This window comes from Notechis scutatus, chromosome Z (assembly GCF_049901735.1).
Source record: "Notechis scutatus isolate UNSWTSFEM ecotype Mainland chromosome Z, rNotScu1.2, whole genome shotgun sequence".
Taxonomy (NCBI): Eukaryota; Metazoa; Chordata; class Lepidosauria; order Squamata; family Elapidae; genus Notechis; species Notechis scutatus.
This window is the reverse complement of record NC_142025.1, coordinates 114196169-114222038: the sequence shown is the minus strand read 5'-3', so window position 1 is coordinate 114222038 and position 25870 is coordinate 114196169. Positions and strand designations below refer to the sequence as shown.

The 25870-nt window shown below is 35.0% G+C and overlaps 1 protein-coding gene across 1 annotated transcript; it reads left to right on the top strand.

The window, feature by feature from the left end:
- The first annotated feature begins 8269 nt into the window (after positions 1 to 8269).
- LOC113428709 (vomeronasal type-2 receptor 26-like) lies at positions 8270 to 22861 on the top strand. Its single transcript, XM_087948205.1, has 4 exons — positions 8270 to 9127; positions 14704 to 14931; positions 20469 to 20595; positions 20739 to 22861. The coding sequence occupies exons 1-4, from the start codon at positions 8327 to 8329 to the stop codon at positions 21635 to 21637; spliced, it is 2055 nt and encodes a 684-aa protein (XP_087804331.1). The 5' UTR covers positions 8270 to 8326; the 3' UTR covers positions 21638 to 22861.
- Positions 22862 to 25870: the final 3009 nt, after the last annotated feature.

Sequence of the window (25870 nt, the reverse complement as noted above, 5' to 3'; positions counted from 1 at the left end):
AGTTATGGGAAAAGAAATAATATTCTTTAGAATATGTTAAAGTCTTTGTCAGAGAACGTATGAAACTTTGGTGCAAGAAATCTTTTAAAGTGCTTTGGAGAATGGAAGGTAATTTATTTTTTAAAAAAGTCTGTGTTGTTTCTCCTAAACATTCCTACAATAAATGAATAATACCTGTTGGATCTGTTCATTTTCTGTTTTGTGAAAAATTGATAGAAAATAAATGTGATATCTTGAAAAAGAAACTATTTTTATTTCTACAATTTTAACAATTAAATACATATTCTATTACAAATTTCTCTTATACTACAAATTCATTAGAATATGCTTATTTTAAAAAAAGTAGCTGAACCATCAGCTACTTATTATCTCATCAAAACAAAATAATTATATCCTAAAGGAATTACTGCATAGAAGGCTATTGAAATTCAACAACAATCAAGATATCTGATTGGCTATAAGGTAAATCTTGAATCACAGGGAGTTTAAAAACATCTCTTCAGATTTATTTCTTCTGATTTCTACCCTCTGTTCTCCTCTGCCAGAGTATCTGTTCAAATCCAGGTAGTATTCAAGATACAAATTTGCACACATATGGATCTTCAAATAGAAAATGATAGATTTCCTCATTAGGTGCATTCTCAGATATAAACTTGGATCAATCTTTCAATGAAGTATTGAATTATACTTCATCAGTCATATGGGAGGCAAACCATTCTCACAATAAGAAAAAGCATGAAAGTGTTTCTTGGGATGTTTTTGGTACACAAGGTAGTTACTCTGGGATGCCCTGAAAGTTCTGCTTTCCTTATTCCACCTGAGTGGTAGGAGCCTGAAGACTTCACCATTGGTAGCATGACATCTTACTTCAGTTACCATCTTTATGAAATTAAACGTAGTGAAAACCTTCTAAAAAACCTTATGAAATACCAGTGTAAGAATTTTTTTCTCTATCTAATCTTACTCAGATTTTCAAAAATTCTTTATATGACTAAAAGGTCTTTGTGCATAAAGGTAGAGTTTTTAATGTAATCTATGTTTTCTCTTTCTTTCAATTGTATCCGGTTATGAAAGAAGAAATTACCCTCTTTACCTTATTTTAAAGTCTTTCACATGAAATGTACAAAATTTAAGATCAAGAAGTTTTAGTTGAACATTTTTTAGGGAAAGATATTTTTTAGAAAGTTTTGACGTTATCGCTCCTCACAAAACATACATACAGTAAATAAGTAATATCTGAGGAATCTTTTTTTTTTAAATTTCAAAAAAACTCAGAATAACACTTTGAAAAAAGTCAGTACTTATATTTGTTGCAGTGTATGTTTATTGCAAGTCATGGAATACTGTACAAAAAGTAAAATGGAACTCTGTAGTAATTATCAATAAAGGAGAATATTTTATTTCAGGGTGCCCATAAATTATTTGACAGCTTTAATGAAGCCAAGTTCATCACCTTCAGCATGTTGGTTTTCTGCAGTGTGAATCTCCTTCTTTCCATCGTATCTGAGCACAAAAGGCAAAGCCATGGTAGCTGTGGAAATCTTCTCCATCCTGTCTTCCAGTGCTGCATTATTGGGATGCATATGTTAGCCAAAATGTTACATCATTGTTTTGCGATCTGATCTGTTTCTTTCTGGGTAAAATTGCTGAAAAAACAAATAGGAAAAGTTTACTGTCCACAGGAAGTATGTATAAAATGTATAGGAACATAGTTTTGTTTTGTTTTATTTTGTTTTGTCAAGGAAGGATTTATGTAGGGTATTTTAAGATTCACTCATATTTAAGCCCATTCCAAAGTAAGTGCTCATGTTGCTGCATTCCCATCACTTTGCCAGATTCTTTAATCTAATCCATTTTCCCTTCCAACACTCCTGTTGAACTTGACTTTGATCTAGCTGTCTTGGTTGCTATTAGGATATTTCAGATATTGATTCAAATGATGTCCAGTGTTTGCAGAGATATTTTCATGGTTTTTATACTTTCAATTCATAGAACACTATACAAATATAGTAAAAAGCTTATTACCATCAAATGAATACCTATTTAACACAGTGTTACATTATATCAGTTTGGATTTGTTAGGGTTCTTTGAAATGTAAAATACATTGAGTTTGTGAATCCTGTATATTTAACTGTATTTTTTTAATGCTTTCACACTGGGTCCCAAACAATCAATCCCTACTCATAAATCAATTTCCATTGTAAACTGTTATTGGGTTTTAATAATATGGGAAATTTATTGAAATGAAATTTTCCCATGCAAAACAAAAAACAAAAACAATAATTCAATCCTAGTCTGCATTAATAGAGGGATAGAATCAAGATCACATGTTCTAGTATCACTTTACAAAGCCTTAGTAAAATCACACAACATGATATCCAGTTCTGGTCACCACACTATAAAAATGATGTTGAGACTCTAGAAAGAGTGCAGAGAAAAGCAAGAGGCTAAAACGTATGAAGAACAGTTAGAGGAACTGGGTATGACTAGTCTAGAGATAAGAAGTGGGTTGACATGTTAACAATGTTACATTATTTGGGGAACTGCCACAAAGAATAGGGGTTCAATCTATTCTCAAATGCACCAGAAGACAACACAAGACAAAAAACAATTGATGAAAACTAAATGATCTTTGGTTGGCCTCATAACCCACAAAAATAATTTCTTAGCCCTATGTTGCCCTTTCAGTCTTACTTGTGAGGGAATATGCACCCATGCTGGAGCTCCAAATGTGTGTAGGTAACTTAAATTTGGCTTTCTGCCATGCCAATGAGTGAATGGCAATTCACCAGTTGTATTAACTACATTGTTTAAAACATGGTTACTACACATTATGGCTTCATCCCACAGTGTTTCAGGTAAACCTGAATCAGATAACATAGTGCGAGCCATGGCTTGTAATGTTTGCCCTCTTCATTCTATAAACGAGTTATGTTGTGGTCTGTAAGGTGCAGAACGTTTATGCTCAACACCAGCCAATTTTAGCATAGTTTGGAATCTTTTGTTAACAAACTCAGTCCCATTATCAGTGACTTAAGTAATTACTTTTCATTTTTCTCTCAGCACACCTTAGCCAGTTAAAGAAATGTTGGAATGTTTCTGTTTTGTTTTTCATAAGATAGCAGAAACCATGTCGTGAGTAATGGTCCATAATACTCAAAATATAACAGGCACCTCCTAAACTTGGTTTCTTAGGACCAATTATGTCAGCAAAAACAACCTCTAAAAGTTATTTGGTCTTAAACCCATTAAGTCTGTTTGCTGGAGTAACCTTACTCTTTTCTTGACTACAAGCATTACAGTGTAAATACTTGCTACAAGGTTTCAATTTTACTCCCTCTGCCAATTCAACAGTTTGTTTGAGCATTTTGAAATTAATGTGCCCTAGACGTCTATGTAGTAAATGTATACATTCATCATGTGGCTTAACATTGTTATAAACTGAGTTAGCCATCTTCAACTGGTCATCATGTATCACATATAAATCATTTTTTAAAGTAGCAGTAACACTTTTACCCTCTTTCTCTATTATACAGTTATCTCCCCTAAAGGTTACTACATAACCAATATTAACTAAAGCCCTTACTGATAACAAATTAAATTTCAGTTTAGGTACATATAACATAGTTAAATATTCATTTATGCAAGAACAATATGCAGTACCTTGACCTGATGCTTTCATCTTCCATCCATTTGCCAATAATACATGTTGTTTACTTGTGGACATCTTTACAAACCTGTTTCTATCTTTAATAATGCATTGTGATGCTCCACTATCAACAACCCACAAATCATGGTTTACAGTTGAATTGCTAGACATAGCTAAACTAACATTCTTTTTGGCCTTCTGGTGTTTGCCACTATTCTGTTGTTTTACCTTCTTACAGAATTTAGCTATATGTCCTCTAGCCCCACAAGAAAAACATTTCTTAACAGTATAGGCAGTTGAAGACAAATCCTCTTCTTGTGATTGTTCCTTCCTCAGTTGGTCCCTATCCAATCGTCTCCTTGCTTCCTCTAACAATCTTCCAGTAATGTCAGTCAATGTCAGTTTATCTCTGGGCAGGACTTCCATTGAAGATACATAATCATCATCCAATGAGGAAAGAATGATGTAAACTTGATGCAGCTCTGACAATATCAGTTCTTTTTCATGTAGCTCTTGAAAAGTTCTTTTCATGAAGTTTAAATGAGCTAACATATCTCCATCTTTCAGAAGACGTGCTCTAAACAGTTTACGTGTAAGATGTATGTGTGCACCTACATTGTCACGAACATAAATTCTCTTCAAATTCTTCCAACACCTAGCAGCAGACTCTTCTCCATGAATATGGACTAGCTGTTGGTCACTCAGTGTTAGTCCAATTATACAAAGAGCTCGTTCGTTGTTCTGTTTAAAGTCAGCAAGCTTCTTGGCATCATCCTCATTAGCTGGATCCCAAGCATTTACATCTGGTGGGTCTTGAACTACATTCCATAAACCTTCTTTATGCAGAAGTAGACTGCACTTCATAGACCAGGAAACGTAGTTTGTTCCATCCAACTGGGTTATCAGTGATAGACTTGTTGAAGTGACTTGTGCCATCTTTACCAGGATAGTAAACCACAATTAAACAGTAAACAGCTGTCTGTATACAGTACTTTGCATTCACACTGACTCTTAGTTATCTGAGCCTTGTATGGCCTGGGCCCATAACCAGTGTTGAGGTAATTCCCCATTAGGAGAATGAGCGCATACAGGGAGACGTATTTGAGAGAAGTGTTTGAATAATACACACAGAGCACACAGATACACTGTATGGTAAATGTAGGTTTTTACTTCCAGAAAGGTTTTAGCAAAGTCCAAAATAAGCAATCCAAAAGTCATTCACAGGTAAAATCAGACAGTTTTTCAATCCATGGATAGTCAATTAGAAGAAATGGAGCAACAGCAATATTTTCCAACAGAAGGAAACAGAGATACGCTCACACTCTCTTCTGAGACTCAGACTAAGACTAAACAACCCAGGTTTCTGGCTCCATCTTATGGCTGTTTGAGAAACCATACCCAATTGCATGCTCTTGCATTCCCTCAAAGATATAGTACTAAAATGTTTATCCTGGTTTATATATTTCTAACCCAAATACCTGTTAGGTGACTTATATTCCTAACAAAAGTACTCCACTCCTCCATTCATAATAGAATTCCCTATGCCTCCAGGTTTGAAATTTTGGGCCTAGACAATCCACTTGTGGTCCAATCTAAATATATTACACAAAATTGTCTGTTACAACATCTTACCTGTCAATGATTTCTTCAGCCTCAATTGCAACAATACATGGGCAAACAACCAATACAAACTCAAGGTAAACCACTCCAAACTCGATTGCAGAAAATACGACTTCAGCAATAGAGTGGTCAACACCTGGAATGCTCTACCCAACTCTGTTGTTACAGCCTCAACCCCTCACAGCTTCAACCTCAAACTGAGTATCGTGGACCTCACCCCATTCCTGGTGCGTCCCTGTCTTACTGTCCCCTTTATCTGTATTTACTCCCTTTGTTCTTGTTTATGTTCATACTTATACTTGTTATCTTGTACATGTTTGACAAACAAACAAATAAATGTTTGCTGCTTCCCATGGATTGGGCTTTGTTTGTTTGTGCAGCCTGGTTTCTGGCATGCTGTAGTGCCAGTCCACAGACCATGGGTGGGGGCCTCTGCTTTAGTTTATATAAAAGTGTTTGCAATAGAATATATAAAAGTATAAGGACTCTTTAGAAGATTAAGGTAATTTTTTTTAAAGTTCTGCATTATTACTCCTTGAAAAAAATATATTAAAAAATGACTGATACCTTCTGGATCTATTTATATTTTATTTTGTGAAAAATTGGTAGAAAATAAATGTGGTACCTTGAAAAAAGCATTATTTTTATTTCTACAATTTTAACAATTAAATATATATTCTACTGCAAGTGTTCCATAGGCTATTTTCATTGGCATTGTTCTTTTAAAAAATAGCTGAACCATCAGCCACTATTGTCTGGAGTAATCACCATATTTTCTTAGCTAAGCTTAAATATAAACATAAGGCTGCACAGAAGGGTATTTAAATTCAACAACAATCAAGGTATTTGTTTGGCTATAAAGGAAGTTTTGAACCACTGGGAGATTGGCACAAGAGCTTTGTCAGATTAATTGCTTCAAGTTTCTACACTCTGTTCTTTTCTGCCAGAATATCTGTTCAAATCCTGGAAGTAGACAAGATACAAATTTGTGCTCAGGTGGATCTTCAAATAAAACATAATAGATTTTCTCATTAATTACATTCTCAAATATAATCCTTAGATGAAGTTTTGGATTACCTATACTTTCCAATGGGTAAAATGGAAGACAAAACATCTGCACAATAACAAACACATCAAAATGTTTCTTCTGATGTTTTTGGTGCATAAAGTAGGTACTTTGAGCTGCCCTGCAAGTGATGCTTTCCTTGTTCCACATGAGTGGTACCAGCCTGGAGACTTCATCATTGGTGGGATGATGTCTCACATCGTTTACCACTTTCTTCAAAGTAAATTTAATGAAAACCCTGATATAACATCTTCTGACATACCAACGTAAGAATTTTTTTCTCTATCTAATCTTAGTCAAATCTCAAAAAAGCCCTTATATGAGTAAAAGCAGAGGTGGTATTCAGCAGGTTCTGACCAATTCTGGAGAACCGGTAGCAGAAATTTTGAGTAGGAGAACTGGCAAATACCACCTCTGACTGGAAAATTTACAGTATCCTTCCCCTGCCACAATCACCAAGCCACACCCACAGAACCAGTAGTAAAAAAAATTGAATCCCACCACTGAGTAAAAACTATTTGTGCATTAATGTAGAGTTCTTTTAATGTAATTTGTGCTTTCTGTGTCTTTCAAATGCATCTGGTTTTGGCAGAAGAAATAATTTTCTTTACATTATTTTAAAGACTTTCACATGAAATGTACAAAATCAAGAAGTCTCTTTTTGAACATATACTGAGGTTTAAGTAATTTTTAAAAAGGTTTGGCATCTGTTTTCACAGAACATACATATAGTAATTATACATTCTGAGAGTATTAATATACAATTTTGTGAAAATCACATACAAAATAAAGATAGCATTTTGAAAAAAGTTACTACTTGCATTTATTACAGTATTTTTTTTTACACAAATATTGTGTAAAAATTAAATTTGAACTCTATACAAATTACCAATAAAGAACAATATTTTAGTTCAGGGTTGAAATGAGTGGTCTTTGGTGACATTGGTTGTTTTCTTGCAGACATTTCATCATCCAAACTAGATAACATCACCAATGCTAGTTTGGGATGATGTTACCAACTTTGGGTAATGAAATTTCTGCAGGAAAAAAGCCAAGCTCAGAGAATATCAAGGACACCTCTGTATCAATTATTAAGAATTTTAGAAAGGCTGTTACCTTTCTATTACATTCAGAGAAAGAAATGATTGTTATTCAACAGAATAGATTTTACAGAAAAGATGCTTCATTATATATTTCAATTTATGTTTTCAATTAGAATAATCAAATTTTTTGCAGTGTAATCACCAAGTTTCATCAACATGTCCTTTCCTTGGCCTTTGCTGTGAAGGAGATCAATGAGGACTCCCACATCTTACTTAATGTCACTCTTGGGTTCCACGTCTATGACAGTTACCTCAATCCAAGGATGACCTATCGCACCACTCTGGACCTGCTTTTCAAATCCCAAAAATTTGTCCCTAACTACAGATGTGATAGCCAGAAGAATCTCATAGCTATCATGGGAGGATTGGATTTTGACACATCATTGTACTTAGCTGAAATTGTAGGATTCTTCAAGATTCCACAAGTAAGCTGTGATAGGGTTGTGGAAAAACACTATATATATATTTAATGACCATCCAAGATTAGGCTGGGGTTTATGTTAGGGTGTTGTGTATTACTTACTTAGCATTCTTTTCTGAAACTTTAATGCCAAATACAGGAAGCAAGAGTCATTCCATACTTCAGTGAATCCAGACTCATTCTATATTTCAGTGAATATTTTAATGTAGTATTTTCTTTGGATGTATTAAAACCACTGATCTCTTATCTGTGTTTGAAGTAATTCCATGTAATTCCTTTTTAAATTAATATTTAGAAGAATTCTAGGAAAAAATGTTCATTGAATGTATTTGATAAGAAATCTAGGTTAAAAAAATAGGTTTGATTTAACATTTGAACAGAATCCTGTTCTACTTTCTTATAGCTGACATACGGCTCGTTAGCCCAAGAGGAATTTCAGACCAGTAAGCTCTCTTCACTTTATTTCATGGTCCCAAAAGAGGACCAACAGTATATTGGGATTATCCAACTGCTTCATCATTTCAGCTGGACATGGATTGGGATTTTTTCTGTTGATAACCACAATGGAGAAAATTTCTTACAGAAAATGCAGCCCTTACTTTCACAGAACGGAATCTGCTTAGGGTTCATAGAAAGGCTTTCACAACTAATACACCTGGAAGACTTATCAGAAGTTTATCAAACAATCTCAATGATTGCTATTAATATGATGAACAACAAATCCAATGCATTTCTTGTCTATGGAGAATCTTGGGCAATTATGTGGCTAAGACTTGTTCCATTTATAATAGATCCTGAAAGCAAGGAAATTGCATCATTTAGAAAGGTGTGGATCATAACTGCACAGATTGATTTCATATTATCTGGATTTCAAGTCAGTTGGGATCTCCAGATGTTCCATGGGGCTATTTCCTTCACTGTTCATTCAACAGAAATTGCAGATTTCAAGGAATTTATTCAGACTGTAAATCCTCTTTCGTTCTCCAGAAATGGGTTTCTACAGGAAGTTTGGGAACAATTGTTTGATTGTTCATTTCCAAAATCAGAGTTACAAGAAATGCGTAGTAATCTATGCACTGTGCAGAAGAAGCTAGAAGATCTTCCCGCACCTTTGTTTGAATCAGAGATGACTGGCCAAAGCTACAGCATCTACAATGCTGTTTATTCTGTGGCTTATGCTTTGCAAACTCTATATACATTATATTTCAATAGAAAAAAAACTATGATTGGTAAAAAACCTCACCATCCACATCTACAGGCTTGGCAGGTATTCCCTTTGCATCAGATTCTTCTTTTATTTCAATGAGCAGTTTGGCATAGAATTATGTTTTAAGCCCACTGTGTAAAGTCTTAATATATTATATGTGTGCAATCAAGTTAACTATGAGAAACAATCTAGAAATAAAGAGAAATTTCCTGGCAGTGAGAATAATCAATTAGTGGAAAAGCTTGCCTTTAGAAGTTATGTATGCTTCAACACTGGAGTTTTTAACAATGTGATTGGATAATGATTTGTTTAGAATGGCATAAAGCAGGGGTCTTCAAACTTGACAGCTTTAAGACTTGTTGAATTCAACCCCCAGAATTCACCCTCCAGTCATGTTAGCCCGGGAATTCTGGGAGTTGAAGTCAACAAGTCTTAAACTTGCCAAGTTTGAAGAACCTTGGTATAAGGTCTCCTGCTCAACATCTACAGCACATACACAAAGAAAACCACAACAACAAGGCCTTGACAGAGGCCAGAAAGGAAAGAAAGAAATATGGGAAAAGAGAAGAAGACATGAAAAAAGGGGGGAATAAAGAAGGATAAACATTTAAAATGGAACAATATCTTTTTTGACGGTCTGTAAGATCTTTTCTTCTTCAAGTACTTGGGTTGCCCTCAACTAAAATTTTCTTCGCAGTAGTCTATCTTTGATTTAGCCAGTTATACCAAGGATTCCAGTTGTTGTAATAGGTTGACGATTCTTTGTTTTTTAATGTTAGAGTTAATTTGTCCATTTCAGCGCACTCTAAAATTTTCTGGAGAATCATCTGTTCAGTGGGCGTGGAAGGTAATTTCCAGCACTGAGCGAACGCTAGTCTGGCTGTAAACTGTAAAACATTTGTATGAATTTTCTTTGTAGGCTGCTGATTTTGTGATCTTGTTATTTCTGTTCCAAATCCTTTCCCATTCTGTTAGTGTAGTACTCCGTCCCACGTTCCTGCTCCAAGCTATCATATTTCCTTTGACTATCTCTTGTTCTAATTCTACTTCCAGTAAATATTTGTAAAATTTAGATATATTTTTTTTGTTTGGTCCTAATAAAATTTTATCTAAGTGCTCCAATTTATTATAGATTCAAAATTCTTTAATGTCTTGTTTATATCTACTGTGGGTTTGAAGGTATACCCACTGATCAAGTATAAATCCTCACTCTTGTAATTCTTGTCGTGTTTTCAGTTTTCTTTGTAGGTCTAATAAATCTTTATATTTAATCATTTTTGTGATGTCCAAATTATTAGGGTGTACTATTGCCTCCATTGGAGATAGCCAAATCGGTATTTTTAGATAATGTTTTTTGCATACTTTTTTCCAGTTAGTTAATAGAGTCCCTGATAAGATGTCTATGAAAGTATGATTGCTTGGGTTTCCCCACTTCCCACAAAAAGGCGTGCCACCCTCTCTGCGTATCGTGAACTTCTAGTAATAGTGTTCTTTTATTGGATAGGCTCACCCAATCCTTTAGCCATAATAAGGTGGCTGCCGTATGGTATATTTCCCAATTTGGGAGGGCTAATCCTCCTTTACTCTTCAGATCTTGTAATGCTTTTACTTTGATCCTAGCTTTTTTCCCCTGCCAAATAAATTTTAGTGTTATCTTATTTAGTTCTACAAAAAAAAAATGTATTTAATTTGATTGGAATTATCTGAAATAGGTATAGAAATTTTGGTAGTATATTCATCTTAATCGAAGCAATCCTGCCCAGTAAAGAAAGCTGTAACTTGCTCCAGGATTCTAAATCTTTCTTTGCTTGTTGGAGTAATTTGTCATAATTGTTTTCTTTAAGTGGTTTACCTTGTGGTGTTAACCATATTCCTAGATATTTGACTTTTTTTGTCACCTGTATTCCCATCGATACTCTTTATTCTGGTCTTCTGTTAGGTTTTTGGTCATTAATTTTGTTTTTTTCCTATTAATTTTAAGTTCTGCGACCGCTCCGAATCATTCTAATTCTTCTAATAAGTTATATCCTTTTTCTATAGGTTCCTCCAAAAAGAAGACCATGTCATCAGCGAAAGCTTGTAATTTATATTCTTCTGATTTAATCCTCAATCCTCTGATTTCAGAATTTTGCCTAATACGTGACAAGAGTGATTCTAGAGCGAATATAAAGAGCAGAGGAGAGAGAGGGCAGCCCTGTCTAACACCTTTTTCTATTTTTATTGGACCAGTTTGTTCCCCGTTTATTAAAATATTAGCCTGTTGAGTATCATAAATTGTGGTTATAATATTTTCAAATTTGGTGCCAAGATTCATGTTGTAGATTTTTTGAATTAGAAAATGCCAATTTAGATTATCAAATGCTTTTTCCGCATCTAAAAACATAAGTGCGAGTTGTTTCTCCGGGTGGGCTTTGTAAAATTCTAAGATGTCTATCACTGTTCTTAGGTTATTCTTTATTTGTCAAAATGGGAGGAAGCCATTTTGGACTCCGTGAATGTGTGAATTTAAAACTTATTTTAATCTATTAGCTATAATAGAAGAGAATAGTTTGTAATCTGCATTTAGGAGTGAGATCGGTCTGTAATTATTAATATATCTATGGTCTACATCCTCCTTCGGGATCAGCAAAATCAAAGCTCCCCTCCACAAGTCCGGCATCTTGGCTGCTAAAAGTACCTCGTTAAACACTTCCAACATCAGTGGTCCAATTTGTTCCACGGTTGTTTTATATAATTCTGCTGGAATCCCATCTGGTCCTGGCGATTTATTGTTGCTTTGCTTCTCTATTGCTGACTTCAATTCGGACCATGTAATATTTTTATTTAGTAATTCTATCCATTCCTCTCCAATTGCTTTATCATTCGTCTCCTCTAGGTAATTCCTTATTTTATCCTCGCTAACTTCTTCCTTTTTATATAATTTTCCAAAGTATTGTGGGTAATCTCAGAGGAAAGAAAAAAAAAACACCAAGAAACTCACATTGTTTTGTTGACATGTACAATTTGGAGAAAATGTAAAGATCCAAAATTAGAAGCCTGTTTTTAAAAGAGGAACATTTCATGATGAGATTTGCATACGCTGGGTGAACTATAAACTAACTCTTACAAAGTGGGGTTGACAACCCACAGCCCAGGTGATCCTATCCAGATTCTCAGTACTCACTATCACTATCAAATTCTCAGTACTCACTATCTACATTGAAAAGTGCTTGAAAGGTGACCATTTGAATTCACAATTTATACCTTGTGAGAAAAATAGGTGTCACCAAAGACAGCTTCCTTCCACTGCAGGAATTCCTCTCTTGATTCTGCTACTCAGAAAATATATCTTGTGTAGGAAAGCAGATGAAAAGTTGCTTTTCTTGACATTTTGCTCTCTTGCACATGATACATGACTGACTTTCTCTAATACTCCAGAATTCTTTCTTCTTTTTATTAAACTAGACATACTCAATTCCTGCAATCATTTTTCATATGTTTTATCCTCTGGTTCCCTAATCATCTTTGTTGTTCTTTGTACTCTTTCCAGAATCTCAACATCTTTTCTTATATTGTGGTGATCAAAACTGGATGCAATATTCCAAGTTTTACCTGGTCTTACCAAGGCATTATAAAGTGGTATTAACACTTCATGAGATATTGACTTTATATATCCTTTAATGCATACTGAAGAGTACTGGGTCTAAGACAGAGCTTTGGGATAGCCACTACATGGTTCCCTCCATGTAGATGTACAGTAGAACCTCTGGTCACAACCATAATTCATTCCATAACTTTGGTTGCAACCCGATTTGTTCGTGACCTGAACCTAATTTTGGAAATTTAGTGCTTACAAAAAAATGGCATGGAAGGGGAAATTGGCTGCGAAAAAAATGTGAATTTTTTGGTGGGAACCTGATTTGGTTGTGGTCAGAAGTGTTTGTGACCAGAGATTCTACTGTAGTTCCATTAAAGACTACGCATTAAGTGTGATCGGTCAGCCAGGTACAAAGCTATCTGATTACGATGTAGTATAAGCCACATATTTCCACTTTATCAAACAGTAGCTTGTGGTCTACTTTATTAAGTGCCTTACTGAAGTTCAAGTAAATTATATCTACAGCAGGGATGTCAAACTCATGGCCTCATGTTGTCATCACATGATGTACCATGACCAGCATGTGATGCATCTGGTCCCTGGGCCATGAGCCTCCTGATCTATAGTATTTCACTGGTCTCCTATTTTGCCACTTGACAAAGACTTCGGTAAGATTTGCCAGACATGGTCTGTTTTTTTTCCTTCAAAACCTTTGGGTTATAATCAATTTGAACTCCTCTAGAGTGGATAAGTGTCCTCTTGCCATTTTCATGCTTCTTTTGACTTGCATTCCTCAACTGAATTTTACTACTTTTTTTTTTGATAGGTTGGACTATTTTATGTAAAGACAGATGCAAAAAAATAATAATAATTAAACAATTCTAGTTTCTTCCTTCTGCTCAACACCTTCTTGCCATTTCTCCCATTAATGGACCAATTGTTTCCTTGCCTTTCTTCTTGTTTTTTTATACGTTGAAAGATGTATTTTTATTATATTTTACTTTTGTCGCAAACCTTAGTTTATCTTGAGCCTTAGTTTTCCTGAATTCATTGTTGCATGTTTGAGCTATTTGTTGATATTCTGCCTTAGCTCATCTTCCACTTTTTATAGGTACTTGTCCTCTTTCAGTTTATCAGAGACTATTTTGTGAAGCCATGCTGATTTTTTTTGAGATCTCTTATTTTTCTTCTGCATTGGATTTATGCTAGATTGGGCTTTTATAATGTCATTTTTCAAAAATTTCCAAGCTTCTTTGGCTGTTTTCCCCTAAAAATTCTAATCTATGGAATTTCTTAGAAGCTCTCTTTAAGTATATTGAAATCAGCTCTCTTGAAGTCCAGCTCTAACTTGACTGTGTTCTATTCCATCTGTTTGCATAATATTAAATTCCAGTATTGCATGATTACTCCCATATCACATTCCTGTAACTTCAACATCTCCTTTCATTTCATCTTTGTTAGTGAGAATTAATCATCATAGCTTGTATAATAATCATTAATCATTAATCACCATTGTTTGACAACAAACTTATCACATAATAAGTGATACTTGTATTAAAATGATATCTATCTATCTATCTATCTATCTATCTATCTATCTATCATCATTTAGCTAGATAGCTAACTAACAATAATCCATGCTTTGCCATAATCTCCATCTGATATCTATCTATTGAAGAATGAGTCTCAAATTTTCAAATCTGGCTAAATGAAATTTGTCATATTTTGGATTATCAAATATAGTTATATCACTAATAAAAGATTAACTATGTTCTAGGTTTCATTGTTGTTTAAATAATTGAAGGAATTTGATTAATCCAAATAGACTATTTTCATTTGGCTTTGGTTCATTCTTAGCTTTCCTTAAAATAATATCAAATTAATAATAGAGTAGCCATGTATATATTTATAAAATATCAATTCTTAAATTTCTAAGTGTACACGTTTAGTAATTGTAATTAATGTTGTAGAAATGGGAAGAATGAGTCAATGAAACTTGAATACAGTGTTCTTCTCTCTACTACATTGTTCCCTTTCTCTTTCATTCTTTTCCATGTAGCTCCATTCATTTCTTCAAGGTATTTCTTTTAACAATTCAGCTGGGGAGAGAGTGTTCCTGAATGAGAAAGGAGAAACAACAGATGGATTTGACATCACCAACTTGATCACTTTTCCAAACAGATCCTTTCAGAGAGTTAGAGTTGGAAAAATGGATCTACTGGCTCCAAAAGGGAATGAATTATGGATTGATGAAGAAGTGATTGTCTGGAGTCAAGTTTTTAACCAGGTATCAAATTAGTGAATCCACCATGCCATAATCTACTATGATCCCATATTGAACACAGTCTCTTTAGAAATCTAATTTTTTCAATTACCCATAAGTATTTTGAAGAGTTATATAAAAAGGAAGAAGTTAACGAAGATAAGATAAGAAACTATTTAGATGAAATGAAGGATAAAGCAATTGGGGAAGAAATGGAAGAATTAATAAACAAAGACATTACTTGGTTCGAATTGAAATCAGCAATAGAGAACCAGAAGAACAACAAATCCCTGGGATCAGATGGGATCCCAGGGGAGCTGTACAAGGCAATAGCAGAACAAATAGGACCTCTTATGGTGGAAGTTTTTAATGACGTCCTATTGGCAGCCAGGATGCCAGATTCATGGAAGGGGGCATTAATTTCGCTGATCCCGAAGGAGGATTCAGATCCCCGATATATACAAAATTATAGGCCGATTTCATTGTTAAATATTGATTACAAAATATTTACTTCTATTATAGCAAGTAGACTAAAAATAATGTTAAATGAGCATATACATGAAGACCAAAATGGATTTCTCCCGACCAGATAAATCAGAAATAACTTAAGAATAGTATTAGATGTTTTAGAATTTTACGAAGCCTACCCCGAAAAACAAATTGCACGTATGTTTTTAGATGCAGAGAAGGCCTTCGATAATTTAAATTGGTAATTTTTAATAAAAAAAATATAATATGAATTTAGGCACCAAATTTGAAAATATTATAACAACCATTTATGATACACAACAGGCTAATATTATAATAAATGGGGAATATACCCGCCCAATAAAAATAGAAAAAGGAGTCAGACAGGGCTGCCCACTCTCACCCCTGTTCTTCATATTATCACTAGAAGCATTATTAATGTGAATTAGACAGAACCCTGACATAAAAGGATTAAAGGTTAAGAAAGAAGAATGTAAGTTGCAAGCGTCTGCGAAGAATATAAGTTGCAAGCGTTTGCGGATGATATGACTTTTTTCATTGAAGAACCAATAGAAAGAGGACAAAAATTGATGAATGAATTAGAATAATTTGGAGGAGTAGCAGGACTAAAAATTAATAGGAAGAAAACAAAATTAATGACCAAAACTTTAACAGAAAAACAGAAATTAGAACTAGAAGAAGTTATGGGAATACAAGTGATAAAGAAAGTTAAATACTTAGGAATATGGTTGACAGCACATTGTAAGACACTTAAGGAAAATAATTATGATATCTTTATGCAACAGGTAAAGAAGGATTTAGAAACATGGGCAAGATGGGGCAAGATGCAACTTTCATTATTAGGCAGGATCGCTGCTATGAAAATGAATATTCTTCCAAAATTCCTCTATATATTTCAGACGATCCCAATCAAAGTACAGAAAAAAATTTTTTTAAAAGAACTTAATAAAATAACTGTAAAATTCATCTGGCAAAGGAAAAAACCTAGAATAAACTTAAAGGCAATGCAGGATATGAAGAGCAGGGGAGGGCTGGCACTTCCAAATTGGGAGTTGTATTATAGTGCAGCCTCTTTAGTATGGTTGAAGGAATGGGTTTATTTAACCAATAAGAGAATATTATTCTTAGAAGGCCATGGCTTACAGAGGGGGTGGCATGCTTTTTTATGGGATGCTGGGAAAACTAGCCAGAAATATTTTCAAAGACACCTAATCAGAGATTCATTATTGACTAATTGGAAGAAAATACGGAAAAAACACTATTTAAAAATACCAATTTGGATCTCAACAATGGAGGCGATGATTCACCCAAATAATCTGGATATTACTAAAATGATTAAATATAAGGACCCATTGGACAAGCAAGGAAATCTGAAATTGTGGCAAGAACTTCAAGATCGGGGATTAAAAATTGATCAGTGGGCATATCTTCAAATCCAAAGTAGATATAAACAGGACAAGAAAGAATTTGGAATTAACAATAAACTCCAGCAATTACATAAAATTTTATTAGGATCAGGCAAAAAAATAAATAAATTTATAATTATTTATTAGAAGTAGAATTAGAAGAAGAAATTGTAAAAGGGAACATGATAGCGTGGAGTAGGAATATAGGACGTAGTATCACCATAACAGAATGGGAATAGGTCTGGGGTAGAAATGATAAAATTACAAAATTGTTAGCATACAAAGAAAATGCCTATATAATGTTTATTTATTTATTTTATTTATTTATTTATTTTATTTATTTATTTTATTTGCCAATTGGTTACAAGATAATAAGTATAAGTGTATACATAGTTGTGAATACATGAAATGGGTACATATAAGAAAAATAAAAGAAGAATAAGAGAAACAATAGGACAGGGACGGTAGGCACGTTGGTGCGCTTATGCACGCCCCTTACAGACCTCTTAGGAAAGGGTGAGGTCAATAGTAGACAGTCTAAGGTTAAAGTTTTTGGGGTTTGGGGAAGAAACTACAGAGTCGGGGTAGAGTATTCCAGACATTGACCACTCTATTGCTGAAGTCGTATTTCCTGCAATCAAGTTTGGTGCGGTTAACTTTGAGTTTGTATCTATTGTGTGCTCTTGTGTTGTTATGGTTGAAGCTGAAGTATTCATTGACAGGTAGGACATTGCAATGTATGATTTTATATACCATGCTTAAATCAGACCGAAGACGGCATAATTCAAGGTTTTCTAGTTCTAGAATTTCAAGTCTGGTGGCATAAGGTATTCTACAACGAGTAGAGGAGTGAGAACTCTTCTTGTGAAATATTTCTGGACTTTCTCAATTGTGCTAATATCAGATACGTAATGTGGGTTCCAGACTGATGAACTGTATTCGAGTATTGGTCTAGCAAATGTTTTGTATGCTCTGGTTAGTAGTGTGATATTACCAGAGAAAAAGCTACGTAGGATTAGGTTAACAACTCTTAATGCCTTTTTGGCTATGTAGTTGCAGTGGGCTCTGCACTTAGATCATTAGAGGTGAGTATTCCAAGGTCCTTTACAGAGCTTGGGTCATCAACAAGATCTTGACTATTCAGCTTGTATTTTATTTTCTGATTTTTTTGCCAATATGTAAGACAGAGCATTTATTTGTTGAGATTTGAAGTTGCCATTTGTTTGACCATTCTGATACATAGTCAAGATCTTTTTGTAGGGTAGCAGTATTGTCTGTGGTATTGAACAGCTTTACATCATCAGCGAAAAGAACGCATAATTGCTCTTAATATGATCACAGAGGTCATTTATGTAGAGTATGAAGAGAGTTGGTCCTAGAAAACTGCCTTGGGGACACCACTATTGACAGGTACAGAATTTGATAGGACGCTCCCAATTTTGACCATTTGTTGTCTGTTTGCCAGGAATGCTTCTATCCAGTTATTCAGTTGTCCAGAGATACCATAGGATTTTATTTTTAGGAGTAGTTTGTCGGTGTACCACTGAATCAAAGGCTTTACAGAAGTCTATGTAGATCGTGTCTATTGCTTTGCCCTGGTCGAGTTGTGTCGTCCATATGTTTTTGCAGTGTAAGAGTTGCAGATTACAGGATAGTTTTTTTCTGAAACCAAATTGTTTATTGGAGAGTAGGTTGTTTGTCTCTAAGTGGAGGATGATGGATTGGTTAATAATTGATTCCATGACTTCACAGGTGATGCAGCATAAGGAGATTGGTCTGTAATTTTCAACTAGGCTTGGGTCTCCCTTTTTGAAGATGGGGATGACTGTGGCTTGTGACCATAGGTTAGGCAAGGAGCTGGTCCTGAGAGATTTTTCAAAGATTATGCTTAGAGGTTTGGCTATGGCAGTGGATAGCTTTTTAAGAAGTAGGCACATATTCCATCCGGTCCAATAGATAGAGATGGTTTTAGATTGCGTAGTGCTTTTCAACATTGTCTTCTGTAAAATCGATATGTATTAGATCATTGTTGTTATCTGTGGTACGGCTAGGAAATACTGGGCATGATCCATTACTGTTTTACAAATACTGATCCGAAGAATGTGTTAAAGATGTTGGCTTTAATGGTGTCGTCGTTGCAGTCTTTACCATCAGGTCCTATCAAGGGTGGGATGGACCTTGAGTCTTTTAGTTTGTTGTTTACAAATTGTAAAAAGCACAGGTGGAATTGGTGCTTAGAAGGTTTTCCTCTTTTTAATGTGATAATTGGTGCATTCGGTCTTTATCTGGTGGCATAAATTTTTGTATCGGCTTTTGAAATTGGCAACGTGACCAGATTTGTTTTTTGCCAGAGTGATCTCATTTTGGATTGAAGTTTCCTTATTGTTATGGGTAATCTGCTTTTTTGTTTTGTTTTGGGAGTTGTTGTTGGTACATATAGTTTGATGACTCTTTTGACTTCAAGTAAAAATATGTTGTAATGGTCTTCAACAGTATTGCATCCAGTGAATAGAGATTGCCAATCAAGGGATGAGAGATCGTTGTCTATAAGATCGTGTTTTATAGATGGCACCTTCCTCCTTCGAGATTAGCGAAGATGCACCCCAATATGAGTCCAAATTGCTGGAAATGCAAAAAAAAAAAAAAAGGGAACTTTCTTGCATATGTGGTGGTCCTGTACAAAAGCTCAAAAATATTGGCAGAAAATTAGAAATTGGCTGGAGGAAATGACAAGAGAACAGATCGAATTCAAACCAGAGTCCTTTCTATTAGGGATCTTTGATAAACAAATACCCAAAAAAAAGGTTAAATATATAATAATACATATTTTGACAGCGGCCAGATTGGCTTTTGCACAATGTTGGAAACAGCCTCATGTTCCATCAGAGGAGATGATTATTCAAAAAATTTCAAGTTGTGCAGAAATGGACAAATTAACCTTGGCATTAAAAAATAAAGACACTTCAATATACTACAACAGCTGGAACTGCTGGTACAAATGGATAGACCAAAGATAGATTTCATACTAAAAGGCAAAAGAGATTAGGATAGAACCGTAGTAGTGATATACAGATATATGTAAGGATTAAGTGTGTATATGGCATAAAATAAGAATAAAAAGGAGGTCTCACAAACTGTTGAAGATGAAAATGTTTTTGATTGTTTTCTATCTTTTTCTTTCTATTTTCTTCTTCCTTTCTTCTTTTCTTTTTCTCTCTTATATTTATGTATGTGTTGTTGGTCTGTTTTAATTGTAAAATCAATAAAATTTATTTTTAAAAAAGAAGTCTAATTTCTTCTTTTTGATAAACAATGGCATATTCTTTCAAACGTTGTTGATGGTCAAGAATTCCTCAAATTGACAAATATGATATTACAATGTGAAGGTCATGGTTGCATATTTGTTGGGCATTTCCATTTGAACTCACAAGAATAGCCATGTTTCCATGAGATTCTCACCATGTGCAATTGTTATTCACCCTGCCCTTCAAACAGGACAAATGTTTTGTAAAACATTGTAACTTCTACAACTTTTAACTTGTTGATGAATTTGTTAAATTCCCTATCCATTTTAGAAGTCAATAATAATGTCATTGCATTAAGGAGAAAATTCAGAAACTGTTTTAAAAATCCTCCTTTTCAAAATATTTTCATGTTTATGATCAGATTCCTCCACTTTCTCAATGTAATGACCCTTGTTTTCCTGGATATTGGAAGAAGGGGATTGAGGGAGATCAGTTCTGCTGCTATGACTGTGTTCTATGCCCAGAAGGGAAGATTTCAGATCAAAATGGTAAGGTGGAAATTCTACCTAACCTACCAGTTTTCATTAAACTTAAGCAAACTTTAATAAACTACTTTGATGCATACAAACAATAAGGTGATTTTCAATAATTTGGAATGTCTAGATGACAAATTCCTTGATTTTCCTTCCAGATATGGATGACTGTTTTGAATGTCCAGAAGATCATTATCCAAATAAAGGAAATAAAGGGTGTATCTTGAAAATGGTTTTGTTTCTAACCTTTGAAGAAACCCTAGGAATTGTTTTATCCTCAGCAGGTCTTTATTTCTTCTTCTTGACATCTTGGGTACTTGGAACTTTTGTTAAGCACAGGGATACTCCCATTGTCAAAGCCAACAACCGGTCCCTCACCTACACCCTGCTTGTCTCACTTCAGCTCTGTTTTCTGTCCTCTTTGTTCTTTCTCAGTCAGCCTTGTAAAGTGACCTGCCTTTTCCGACAATCAACATTTGGTGTCACTTTCTCAGTGGCCATTTCTAGTGTACTGGCCAAAACCATCACTGTAGTTGTCGCATTTATGGCCACTAAACCAGGATCTCAGATGAGGAAATGGGTGGGGAAAAGATTGGCCTTTTCTATTGTCCTCTCATGCTCTCTCTTTCAAGTATGTATTTGCATACTTTGGTTGTCAACATCTCCCCCATTCCCTGAGTTGGACATGCACTCAGAGATTCAAGAAATGATTTTACAGTGCAATGAGGGGTCAGCTTTCTTCTTCTACTGTGTCTTGGGCTACATGGGTATCTTGGCCATTGCCAGCTTTATTGTGGCTTTTTTTGCCCGCAAATTACCTGACAGCTTTAATGAAGCCAAGTTCATCACCTTCAGCATGTTGGCCTTTTGCAGTGTGTGGATCTCCTTCTTTCCATCATATCTGAGCACTAAAGGAAAAGCCATGGTAGCTGTGGAGGTCTTCTCCATCTTGGCCTCTAGTGCTGCATTACTGGGATGCATATTTCTACCAAAGTGCTACATCATTGTTTTCAGACCTGACCTAAATCACAGAGAGCAAATCATAAAGAAGAATTAGTACCCCAAGTATACATATATAAATCTGAACTACACTGTGTAGTTTTTCTGTGTCATACGGTATAATATACACTATGTGGGTAAATGCATAATTTTGTATTTATTTATTTATATTTGTCATGTTTATGTAGTGTATATTGGAGGTGGGGTAGAGGTGATATTTAGCCAGTTCTGACAGGTTATGGAGATCCAGTAGTGGAAATTTAGTAGTTCTGAGTAGTTCAGAGAACCAGCAAATATCACCTCTGACTGGCCCTGCCCCCATCTATTCTCTGCCTCCCGATTCCCAGCTAATCAGAGTCCTAGCTGATTGGCTGGGTCTTCTTTGTTGCACTGCACAGGAGAACAGAGCTGGAAAGCAGGTTAGCAGGGTGGGGAGGGAATAGGATTTGAGTAATGTTCCCCCAGGAGTGAGGAGGAAATGGAAATGTTATAGTATCCTTCCCCTGCCATGCTTACCAAGCCACAAATATCAAACCATGCCACACCCACCAAGCCATGCACACAGAACCGGTAGTAAAAATTTTGAATCCCACCACTGAGATGGTGGCCTTTTGAGAGATGTATGCAACACAATTTCATGTTAATGTAGCAATAGCAATAGCACTTAGACTTTTATACCACTGCACAATTCTTTTACAGCTCTCTCTAAGCAGTTTACAGATTCAACCTTTTGCCCCCAACAATCTGGGTCCTCATTTTACTAGACCCAGAAGGATGGAAAGCTGAGTCACCCTTGAACCTGGTGAGATTTGAACTACCAAATTGCAGACAGCCGGCTGTCAGCAGAAGTAGCCTGCAGCACTGCACTCTAGCCACTGCACCACCGTACCTCATTGTGTGATGTATGATGATTAATGTACATTTAAAATGACAGGTCTAAGTCAAAGTTGCTACATTTTTACCATTTTTCAATATTTTTTTCATAAACCACTACTTAAATATAGTAAAAAGCTAATTACCATTTTATGAATATATATTTGAAATAGTATTATAGGATATCAGTTTTGGATTTGTTAGGCTTCTCCAAAATGAAAACCTGTTGAGTTTGTGAATCCCATACATTTAACTGCATTTTACAATAGACTTTCATGCTGGGTCATAACCGTTTGCTCTCTGTCCATAAATCTATCTTCATTGCAACCTGTTTTCAGATTTCAGTAACATGGAATATTTGATGATATTAAATATATTCTTCCTTCTGCTTCATCCATTATTCAAAGTTGTGGTGACCAAAGATTATAATAAAGAGTTATTTGAATTTGTTTGGAATTAGAAATCTGGCATTTTTTCAAAAAAAGCAAAGTGAAATCCAGTGCAAATCACAGGAAAAAATGTGTACTTCTCACTGATAGAGGGAGGGATGATAAAGATGAAAATATGTGGAAAAATATGACTGTGTCCCTACATGGAGATGCTTGATAAGTATATAGGTATGTAGTAGTAATGGAGAGATAGAGAGAAAGAGAGATGGAGAGACAGAGATGCAGAGTGTCTATGAACTGGACAAATGGCCTAAATTAATAAAAGTGCCATGCCCATTGCAGTTAAAGTCAATGTTATAAATATGACTCAAAGTTCAGCAAAGTACAGTCTAGATCTCAATATTTAACAGAATAACAGAGTTGGAAGGGATTGTGGAGGTCTTCTAGTCCAACCCTTTGCCAAAGAAGGAGAGTCTATGACATTCCAGACAATTGCCTGTCCAATCTCTCTTATAAGCTACCAATGATAGAGCTCAAAACTTCTTAAGGCAAGCATTTGCAATGTTCACTTGTCCTCACTGTCAAGAAATGTCTCCATAGTTCTACGTTGGGTGTCCCATTAATAAGTTTCCATCCATTACTTAAGATTAAGGAAACTTAATTTCATGGTCACTAAACCAGGATCTCAGATAAGAAGACAGGTTTGGGAAAGATTGGCTCTTTCTATTGTCCTTTCCTGCTGTCTTTTTCAAGTATGTATTTGCAGTCTTTGGTTGTTGATATTTTCCCCGTTCCCTGAGTTGGATATGCACTCAAAACTCCAAGAAATGATTTTACAGTGCAATGAGGGGTCAGCTTTCTTCTTCTACTGTGCCTTGGGCTACATGGGTATCGTGGCCATTGCTAGCTTTATTCTGGCTTTCCTTGCCCATAAATTACCTGACAGCTTTAACGAAGCCAGGTTCATCACTTTCAGTATGTTGGCCTTTTGCAGTGTGTGGATCTCCTTCTTTCCAGCCTATCTGAGCACAAAAGCAAAAGCCATGGTAGCTTTGGAGGTCTTCTCCATCTTGGTTTTCAGTGCTGAATTACTGGAATAAATAGAAAGACTATTTGCTGTCCACAGGAAATATACAGTATATAAAACTTTTAAAACCTAGAAGGGTTTTTTGTTAAATAACAATTTACATAGAATAATTTTTATTATTATTAAGATTTATTATGATTACACATTCCAAAAGAAGTGCTGGTGTTGTTTCATTTTTGTCATTTTGCAAGAGTCTTTAACCTATCTTTTCTCCTTTTCAATGCTCTTGTTGAAATTGATTATGATAATCTTGCTTTCTTGGCTCTTGTTGGGATACAGAATAGAATAGAATTACAGAGTTGAAAGGGCCTTGGAGGTCTTCTAGAATCTAGTCCAACCCCCTGCCTAGGCAGGAAACCCCTCACCACTTCAGACAAATGGTTGTCCAATCTCTTCTTCCAGTGTTGGAGCATTCACAACTTCTGGAGGCAGGTCGTTCCACTGATTAATTGTTCTAACTGTCAGGATATTTCTCCTTAGTTCTAGGTTGCTTTTCTCCTTGATTATTTCCACCTATTGCTTCATGTCCTGCCCTCAGGTGCTTTGGAGAATAACTTGACTCCCTCTTCTTTGTGGCAACCCCCGAGATATTGAGACACTGCTATCATGTGTCTCCTAGTCCTTCTTTTCATTAAACTGGACATACCCAGTTTCTGCCATTGTTCTTCATATGTTTTAGCCTCCAGTCCCCTAATAATCTTTGTTGTTCTTCTCTGCACTTTTTCTAGTCTCAACATCTTTTTTACATCATGGTAACCAAAACTGAATGCAATATTCCAAGTGTGGCTTTAACAAGGCATTATAAAGTAGTATACCTGGATATAAACAAAATCATACTTCCCATTGCACTTTGAACCAATTGGAGTATCTGGGTACTTTTTTTTCTTTTTTTCAAAGTAAATTTTGATTAATCATATTTCAAACTAAAACACCACATTTACACTCATTACAGCGTTCAGGTGATAGTATTCACTCATATTGACATAATTGTTACTATTCTATATATTGTATAGTTTTTCTACTTTTAACTTATAGCAATATTTACAAGTATAAATACAATATTTCTCCTTTTATTATAACTCCTACATATTCTTCATATAACAACTTTATGTCTGTTCTCTAACCACTGGTACCATACATTCCAGATCTTATAGTATTCTGTTTCTTCTCTTTCTTTTAACTTCATAGTTAACTTGTCCATCTCTGCACATTCAAGAACCTTGCTTATTATCATTATGTGAGAAGGAATGCCATCTTATTTCCAAATGTGGAGCTAAGGTGATTCTGGCTGCTGTTATATGTATCATAATGTATTGCAGTTTTTTACAGATATTTTGTCTTAATAAGCCCAATAAAAATCATTTTGGTTTCATCTCAGTTTTTTGTTTAGTAATTTCTTCTAACCAATTCTTTATTTTAAAGCCAGTATTTCCTAGCTTTTGGACAGGTCCAGCACATGTGAAAGTAAGTTCCTTGCTTATAGTTCCTTACTTATAACATTTCTCTGGTCTTTTTGGAAACATTTTGGCCAATCTTGCTGGGAGTAAATGCCAATGGTAAAACATTTTGTACATATTTTCTTTGTAGGCTGCTGACATTGTTAATTTGTAATTTTTCTCCCACAATATTTCCCAGTGTTCCAATTCAATGCTATACCCAAAGTTATTGCCCCATATTATCATAGTCTCTTTTACTGTTCCTTCCTCCATTTTATATCTTAACAGATAACAGATAATCAGAGTTGGAAGGGACCTTGTAAGTCATCTAATCCAACTCCCCACCCAAGCAGGAGACCCTACACCATTTCTGACAAATGGCAGTCCAATCTCTTCTTGAAAGTCTCAAGTGATAACTCTCCCACAACTTCCGAGGGCAAATTGTTGGTTGATTGTTCTTACTGTCAGAAATCTTAAAAGATAGTTATATGTTTTAGTAATCATTT

What these genes read in the sequence shown, in the direction of transcription:
- LOC113428709 (XM_087948205.1), top strand. Translation starts at nt 8,327, where the DNA reads ATGGTCCCAAAAGAGGACCAACAGTATATTGGGATTATCCAACTGCTT. An exon ending in CACATCTACAGGCTTGGCAG is followed by an intron (nt 9,128 to 14,703) that starts GTATTCCCTTTG and finishes TTTTCCATGTAG; the next exon opens with CTCCATTCATTTCTTCAAGG. An exon ending in GGAGTCAAGTTTTTAACCAG is followed by an intron (nt 14,932 to 20,468) that starts GTATCAAATTAG and finishes GTTTATGATCAG; the next exon opens with ATTCCTCCACTTTCTCAATG.